This window comes from Impatiens glandulifera, chromosome 4 (genome assembly GCF_907164915.1).
Source record: "Impatiens glandulifera chromosome 4, dImpGla2.1, whole genome shotgun sequence".
Classification (NCBI taxonomy): Eukaryota; Viridiplantae; Streptophyta; class Magnoliopsida; order Ericales; family Balsaminaceae; genus Impatiens; species Impatiens glandulifera.
This window is the reverse complement of record NC_061865.1, coordinates 37,103,746-37,112,743: the sequence shown is the minus strand read 5'-3', so window position 1 is coordinate 37,112,743 and position 8,998 is coordinate 37,103,746. Positions and strand designations below refer to the sequence as shown.

General features: G+C 32.0%; 1 protein-coding gene across 1 annotated transcript; it reads right to left on the bottom strand.

The window, feature by feature from the left end:
• Nucleotides 1-348: 348 nt before the first annotated feature.
• LOC124936955 (vacuolar protein-sorting-associated protein 37 homolog 1-like) lies at nt 349-4,461 on the bottom strand. The gene is made up of 7 exons (XM_047477480.1): nt 4,194-4,461; nt 3,399-3,614; nt 2,204-2,291; nt 1,296-1,335; nt 1,132-1,178; nt 922-1,042; nt 349-700 (listed from the first exon to the last, which is right to left on the bottom strand). The coding sequence occupies exons 1-7, from the start codon at nt 4,208-4,210 to the stop codon at nt 534-536; spliced, it is 696 nt and encodes a 231-aa protein (XP_047333436.1). The 5' UTR covers nt 4,211-4,461; the 3' UTR covers nt 349-533.
• Between the last annotated feature and the right edge of the window lie 4,537 nt (nt 4,462-8,998).

The following is an 8,998-nucleotide window of genomic DNA, read 5'->3' as shown; positions in this document are numbered from 1 at the left end:
AGTATAAACTTTAGATAAACTATTCAATTTGAATAAAATTATAGGTAAACCCAATTGTCAATAATATGACAAAAATCTCAGGTTCAATTCTCAAACACTCTTATTTGAATAGAACCGTGCTAGCCACTCTCGATAATAAACACGAATAAAAGAAAAGAAAAGCGTGAACTCATATTTTTTCCATAACCCATAATTGCAACAATCAAAACCAGATAAAAACAAAAATACAAAAGTTTGACATAATTATCACAAATTGGCAACACTAAACCAAAATTACTTTGTATCCCCCCTTACTGTTGTTCAAGTAAATACTCAGATACAACGTTAATAATGCAACAAGAACCCAAATTAGCCTTCATCACATGATATACTATTGATTAGAGAAAAAATTATCAACTCAATATTCTGGTAGGTTTGTATGTACCACAATCAATATAACCTATATCTACTAATATTTTTGTCTTATTGCACAGATCAACATTTCTGAGAACCATCAAACAGACTTACTTGCAACAAGAACGATAATAATTCTCTCATCCGTGGGTTAAAGATGTTCTGGCTGCAAGGTGAGTGAGAGCTCGCTTGTGGTAAGTATTTCGAAGCTTCTTATATTTCTGCACGAAAGCCACTATCTCTATCTCTTTGTCGAGCAAATGCTGGTGAACCATCTCTGATTCCTCCTCACTCTTATTCATTGCATCTGTAGTACAATATATTAGTAGATAGTTTTCCGAGATATGTGCTTTCTTTTTTAAGTTTTTCTTCTGAAATTCAGGGTTTATTCCCTTGGGGAATGGGAAGATTAGATGACTAGTTATTATTGAACTAACTGCTTCATAATTATATCATTTGATATATATATATATATATATATATATATATATATATATATATATATATATATATATATATATATTATACCTTGTAGGCGGTTGAGGATAGATGCAGGTGAATAAAACTTCAATTCCTCTTCCTTTTGCCGCTCCAGTTTATTCATTTTCTCTCGAGCTGCAGCTAATTCAGTGGTCCGGATAATACTGCACTGCAGAATTAAACAAAAATAGACTGTAAAATAAGATTTTAGAAATTATTTTAGGTCCAAGCAATATATATATAGGTTAGAGAAATCACCTGATTCCGTAATTCCATAAGCATTGGTTCTTTCTCCAGGTTTTTCTCTACGTAAACAGAGCATTAATAAGAATTTTGATTACTACTCAACCCGCAATTATTATTATAACTATAAGAGAGTGTGTGCATGTGTGTTTAGCTTGCATCTAAAATAAAGAACTTACTGGCAAGCTGTAATGTTTCCTTCCGAAGTTCATCTCTTACCTGACATAAGAAACAAACACAATATCAGTAAATTGGCAATAGCAAGAAAGCTCCACAATCAAACAGAAAACTCTGCAAACGAGAAGATGGATTCATCTGCACAACAGTTTTTAATAGTCTTGATGGTATTATGGTTTTTACAAGGCTGTGTGAGGAGTATAGAACTAACAAGAGAGATGAGACCGATAGAGAAGAAAGTGAGACTTAAGGTACCATAGATAAAACTGAAAATTAAGTGTGATTGTTGAATACTGAATTTTAAGTGTTGAAGAGTAAAAAAATCTCTCAAAATAAATGTTGACCAAATGAAAATATATAAATTTTAAGCATTTTTTCAAGAAAGGGATGAACCTTTTATTAATATAAATTTTAGTTATGTTGACTTGATAAATACGGAACTAATGTCTGGAAAGTATTAAAGGCTATTTTACCCTTAAAATGACTATTGACCTAATTTGATTAATTTATAGGGCTAAAATAATTAAGTTATAATTTATTAAATTAAACCAAAATTACATCTTAATTTGAGATGAATCTAAAATAATTAAGTGGTTTTAAATAAAAGGTATACAATGAACTTAATTCAAATAAGTATTTAATAATTTAGATTAAGTGATAAGAAAGAGGAGCTTAGACAACAACTATTTCAATCATAGGTATAACATGAAGACTCCCAAAGGACCCCAACTATAATGGACTTGGTTTAACTGCAGCCAAGTCATACAAGTTTGATTCTTGGGGAAGGGTACTTATTTCGAGTATATAGATTTCAGTTCACTTTACATTCAAGCACGACCAGGTTTTACATTTTGCATAATCTTGTAGAACAGTAAAAGGAAGGGGGAAAGAACTGATGAAGGTAACTTACATTGTTTTGTGTTTTGACTTGATCCAATGAAAGTAAGAAATGGCTGTATGCACCACTATCGGATAAAAGATTCCGTAGTTCATCCACGCTGAATAATTAAAATGGGCAACAAACAGAGAATCAATAACTTAAAAGGCAATAGAGGGTTGGGAGAATCTGTAATACAATGAAATGCAAATGATCCTAATCATTAGATCATGTTAAAGACTCAACTCTCAAGCCATAAATGAGAGACGGATTGATTAAAATGCTTTAGTAAAAACACGTGTCCTTAAAGATACCCAAAAAATGAACTATTTTCATGTCTAAAACATAACTCAGCTAGAATTGACATGTTGATCCATGATCTAGTTCTTCTTTACAATGCCAGATAAAAATACAAAAAAAGCCCTGGAAAATATTTCGATAACAGAATGTCAGTAAAACTTCTTAAGAAAATGGTAGAGCTAGAAGAATGGTTCCACTCACTTTCATGCTAAGTTTATGACAGCATGCAAAATTATATAAATACTCCTTTCTTAGATACAGAATGCTCAAATGCAAGAACATGCTCTGCAACATGATCTAGCTTTCAACAGAGCAAGGACATTGCCATAAGTCTTTACAAATTTCTAAGTTCACGAAGGCAATGTAGAAACTGCATAGATGTAGAGACTTATATCTAGAAAACAGAATTCAGAAACACGCTCTCAGCCATTTAATTTGAAGCTGGATTTGAGAAATTAAAAAAAAAAATTGTTTGAATGTGAAGGAAAATTTGCAAGGTTGGATAGGCCATACTCCTTAACGATCCCTTGTGCAGATAAGAAAGCATAGTGTAACGAATCTCTAGGGGTTTATAAAAGAAGAGATGAGAAACTAGGGTTCATAGAAGAAAATAGATGAGAAAGGAATATAACCTAAGCTTGAGGGAGAAATAGTCTTGTCTTTCAACATACATTATCGGATAGTAAATTCCCAAGCTATTTCCTCTATTTATAATAGTAAGCTAACAACATATAACTAATTATATTCTCAAACTAATTGGCTTAATCAGCCAAAGAAGGCAGGTTTTACGTCTGGTAAAGGCCAGTTAACATCTATATGAGATAAATTATTGGAAACTTGATAAAGATAAATACAATAAAAAATGACTAGAGATGCCTCAAATTACAACCAAAAAAAAATCCACATATCTCAACATTATCACACTTGCCTCTTATCATTTAATAGAGCAATAATTCCAGAAGCCTCAGCAGGTGAAACATGATAAGGTGCTTGTGTCCGATCAACAGGCCTTTGTGCATTTGAGGAGATGCTACCAGGCGTAGTTGGGCGTGACGAACTAGGAGAGTTCACTACAGATGAAGGATACCATGAATTTGTAGGAATCTCTGCTGGACGGGGCTGAGATTGCTGCTCTTGAGAGCCCCTGTAAGAATACCATGTTTGCATTAATCGTGAGAATACTTCACAAATCAACTAGCTCCTATGAAGACAATATATTTACTCGCACATGGAAAACATTTTAACTACATTAATCCAAACCCTAATTGTGATGGTGAGCATTTCCATCTAATTTTATAGGAACAGGTTTGGGAACAATTATAAGGTTATGCAATATAAAGGATGTCAGCATCGAAGATTACATGTCACTAATGAGGAAAAAAGTTATTATATCTAGTTCAAGAGTCCAGGAGAGATAAGCAGTTGAAATGATGAACGTAAACCTATCTCTAAGAGATCTTCCATCTCCAAATGGCTTAGTCCAGTTCTTCCTAGCCTCGGATTGTTTTGTCAAATTGATATCATTAACAAAAACATCATATCTCCTAAAACTTGCGAATTTCTAATAAGCTAAGACATGATCTCCCAATGGAAGACTATATATGATCAACGAATTTTGTGCAGAAAACACAATGTATCGGTATCAGGCGTAATCGCAAAGATTCAAGAAGCAGAAAATAAATGAATCAATCTTGAAATGTAGAATTGAAAGATAAGATATTACCAGAAGGATTTGAACATGGCTGGAGGGAGGTAGTTTTGAGTCACCGTTGGGTCGTGCTTAAAGGAGATCGAAGTATAGTGGCTTGCACAGGCAAGGTTCTGAAAGGGAATCGAACTAATGACGCCTGAAGATGTATTGAAGGGTCTCTATCTTTCTTTCTTCCTCAGAAAGAAAGGTTTTTCATCTCTACCGACGTTGGACCGAAGGAACCAAATGCCGTACCGAGAAATGGAAGCGTGTTTGGGAAGAGAGAGAAGGAAATATCCAAGCAAGAGCATAACAATTGTTATTTTCCTTAATCATTAACTATACAAATTAAACATTTCTTTTTATTTTTTGTAAGATGGAATTTAATTTTGACTTTTCGGGGAATCAAGTAAAATTTTGGACTTTGTTTTTCAAAACATACCAATTTATGGGGAAATTTGACGAAATGACGAAATGACCCTGTTGATGGAGGTATTTGCCTCCGTGGTCACATTCTAGTGACCACTTTAATTTTTTTGAATAAAATTATCTTTTTTGCGTAACGCGAATGTATTTCGCGTTTCGCGAAGTGAAACAGTGTAAAAAATTCATAATACCTTTACTATTTAATATAATCTTGCCCTTTTTATTCATTTTTTTCTTTTCTTTCTCTCTTCCTGTTGTTCTCCTCTTTCTCTCTAAACTGGCCGGCTGCAGCGGCGGCGATCGGCGACGATCGCCGGCGATACAGACAATGAGCTCCACGACGAGCACGAGCACTGTTCCACTTGGTACGTTTATCCTATGATACTTGAAGTTTATTGTTGTTCGTTTCTGAATCTTCGAATCACTGTGTTGTTTAGGGTTTTATCCGATGACACTTTTCGTTTTGCGAAGCCCCCTTCCCGTTTCGCGAAGCCCTTCCTGTTTCGCGAAGGTCTTCCAGTTTTACAGTATTAATTATCCCGTTTCTAAATCATATTTTTTATTGCATCCGAAATATTTGTTTTCTATAATGGAGAGTGGAAATTTAATGATGATGGAATATTGTATTTTGATGCCTCTTTAATCAAAACATTGGATTTACCCCAAAGTACTCGGTATGCATAATTAGTTGATAAACTCTATGATAGACTTAACGGGTAGAAATCTACATATGATTTAGTGCTGCAAGTCAAGTATGATATTCTGAATATCACAAATCCTAGACCTGTTTTTATTGATGAAGATGAGGATTTGAACACATATTTATCACGCTTAATTTTGGGTCGAACTTTGTCACCATTGTGTGTCTCTGTAGTACAGAAGTCACCATTTACTAAAGAAAAAATACCACTACTTACATACCCAACTCAAGAAAGTATACTACCACCACTTACTCAAAAAATTGAACTAGAAGTTGTACCCTCGGATGTCTTTGTTGAAAGTAATGAAGCCGGAGATAACTTTTTGCCTCACATCTCACTTACTCAAGACTTGCATGCATCAATACCTACACACACTAATGCAAGAAGAGCATCAACGGGTACACCAACTAGTGCAAGAAGAGCATCAATGGGTACACCAACTAGTGCAAGAAGATCATCAATCGGTATACCATCTAGTACAAGAAGATCATCATTGGGTACACCACCGACAGACCCGACAGACCCGACAGACCTCTCATTTGCGATGACATTAACTACTGAAATCGTATTGGAAGTCGGTGCGTTGTTTGAAAATAAAAAAGAACAACTGATGTTATATAAATATGTGATGACTAATTATTTTGAATCAAAGTGGAGAAGTCATGAAAACATTTTTGGTATGTGAAATGTTTGGATGAGACATGCAAGTGGAGATTGCGTGCCGTGAAAGGTAAAATATCTGAGATGTTTGAGATTAGGAAATTCGACCAACAACACTCATGCTCATTTCTGTCGAGGCTAGAAAAAAAAATGCAAACACCAGCATGGGTTATTGGGTAGTGCGTGAAAAGTAAGTACATGGATCATCACCACAAATAATTGCCTAAGAAAATAATTGAAGACATGTAGTCAACTTATGAGATATATTTGACTTATAATAAGGCTTGGAGGGCAAGGGAAATGTTTTAATGGCGGTGCGAGGAACGGTAGAGGATTTCTATGAAAAATTATCATTGTACCTATACATGTTGGAGAAGAATAATCCGGGTACCATAACAGACATCCAGACAGACGAGCTCGGCCACTTCAAGTTTATGTTCATGTCCCTAGGCCCAGGGACGAATCTATGTAGGGGCTCGGGTGGGCTTAAGCCCACCCACAATTTTTTTTCTTTTTACGGTATAAATATGACATTACCCTTAATTTCTTTAAAAAATTAATATAATTCATTGTTTTTTTTATCTAATTATTAGAAATATGACATTACCCTTAATTCATTCGTTTGACAAGGTATCAACAACAAAGTCATGATTTTGACGAGAAGCTGTGTTAGCAAAACAAATCTTATTAATTTTACTTTGAAACATTTAGATTTTTTAGAAAAGGTCTTTAAAGAAAGTCATCATTGAGCTCCAAGTAAGAGAAGATTGTTTGAAATTTATTTCTTTAGCTTAATGACTAACGAAATCAAAGTCAAACCATCTTCTCTTACCTGGAGGTCAATGATGGCTTCTGTAATGGTCTTTTCTGAAGAATCTAAATGTTTCCATTAATGTAAAATCTATTAATGTTTGCTAACACAACTTCTCTTCAAAACCATGAGTGATGTAGATACTTTGTCAAATGAAGTTAATGATTCACTATAAATAACAAAAAATCGTGACCCTTAAATAAACGCGAAGTACTTAGCGAAACGCGGAGTACTTAGCGAAACGCGAAGTACTTTGCGAATCGCGAAGTACTTAGTGAATCGCGAAGTACTTAGAGAAATGCGAGGTATCTTCCCTGAAACGGAACTCATATGATCTGCAAATATCATCATCGACATATGAACAATAAGATGAACAAAAATATGAACCAATATATACTAATAAGAACCAATACGAACCAATGAGAACATATTAAATTGATTTAGGGTTAGGGTTTGATTAAGAACAACATAAATCGTTTGAAATGAAGATAATAGACAATAAGAACATAAATTGATTTAAGATTTTTAAATGAAGATACTAGAAACATGAACATAAATCGATTTAGAGTTACGGTTAGGGTTTGAAATGAAGATATGAAAATAAGAACATAAATTTGTATTATAAATATCGATTTAGGGTTAGGGTTTTCTTATCTTTGTTATTCGCCGCCGCTGACGTCGCCCTAGCCGTATTCGCCGTCGCCGTAGTTTTTGCCGTCGCCGCCGTCGAACAAGAACAGAGAGAAGAGAGAGAAAGGAAATGAAGGAAATGAAAAAAATTGAGTATTTATATTAAACCCTAATCCAATTCGCGTTACGCAAAAAGGGTAATTTCGTCTAAAAAAATAAAGTGGTCACTAGATCAATTTTAATTATCGGGTGACCACGGAAGCATTTAGAGGCATCAATAGGATCATTTCGTCAAATTTCCCAATTTAGGACTCTAATAGTTAAAGTTATACACTTTAGGGTTAAAATCAATTTCTTAGGTGGCATTTATTTTTAAGTTATAACAATTTATATCTTTAATTTTAATTAAAATATTTTAACTAAAATTAGTGTAAACCCTAAACTCTAACTAGAATAACTTTTAAAATAAGAAAAAAAATGATTTTTAAATTGAGCAAAACCTTATTGGGTGGTTAGGGTTGTGAATCTCTCCCTCTCTTATTTAGTTTTCTCTTTCTCCATTAATTTCATTAGTATAACATTTAATTTTTTTTATCTTCAAAACTAATTTCACTTTTAAATATGATGCATTTAATATATTTGTTTTTTAATTTTTATTATTAAAAAAAACTTAATAATTTGAAGTAAATGAAAATAGGTTTTGAGGCCCATCATTTTTGTTACCATCTCCAACCGAATGCATAAGCATACCCAAAATGGTATCCATATGCATATGCATACCTAAAATGAGCTTCTCCATTTTCTCTATTCAAAAACAGGCAAATATGTCATATAATCCTATAATCTTTTTTTATTTATATTTCAGTCATTAAACTTTTATTTAATTAATTTTATATATTAAATTTATTTATATAAATTATTTATATTTTAATTTGTTTATATGTTTAATTTATTTTTATTTTTATTCTATATTTTATATTAAACTTATTTATATAATTTATTCATTTAATTTATTTATATAATTTAATTCATTTATATAATATTTTTATATAACATAAATTTATAATAATGTTCAAAAAAAAAATATAATAATATTAAATAAAAAATTACTTTAATATATATAGATATATAATTATATAATAATTATAAATATAATTATAAAAATTACAAAATACATTACAATAATACACAAAATATAAAGTACTTCATAAATTAAAATAATACACAAACACAACAAAATAAAAATACACTACAAATTATGAAACAAACAACTAATATTTAATAATTTGGCTCGCAGTGAATTTTTAATGAATTTTTTATAATTAATTTTTAATTAATTGAATGATATTATAATATTGTGGTGTAATTTATAAGTTTGTAAAATATATAAGATAATATTAAAAAGTTATAAAAGTTGATATAAATAAGAATATTCTTTTAAGTTTGAATATAAGTTTTTGAGTCGGAGAAGAATTACTGTTTAATAACATTATTCAACTCAAATTACAAACTACTCGTATTTAAAATAGATACAACTCAAATCACTAACTATTAATATTCAACATTAGGGGTGAGCAAATGGGTAAAACCAATCCGTTTTGCCCAATCCG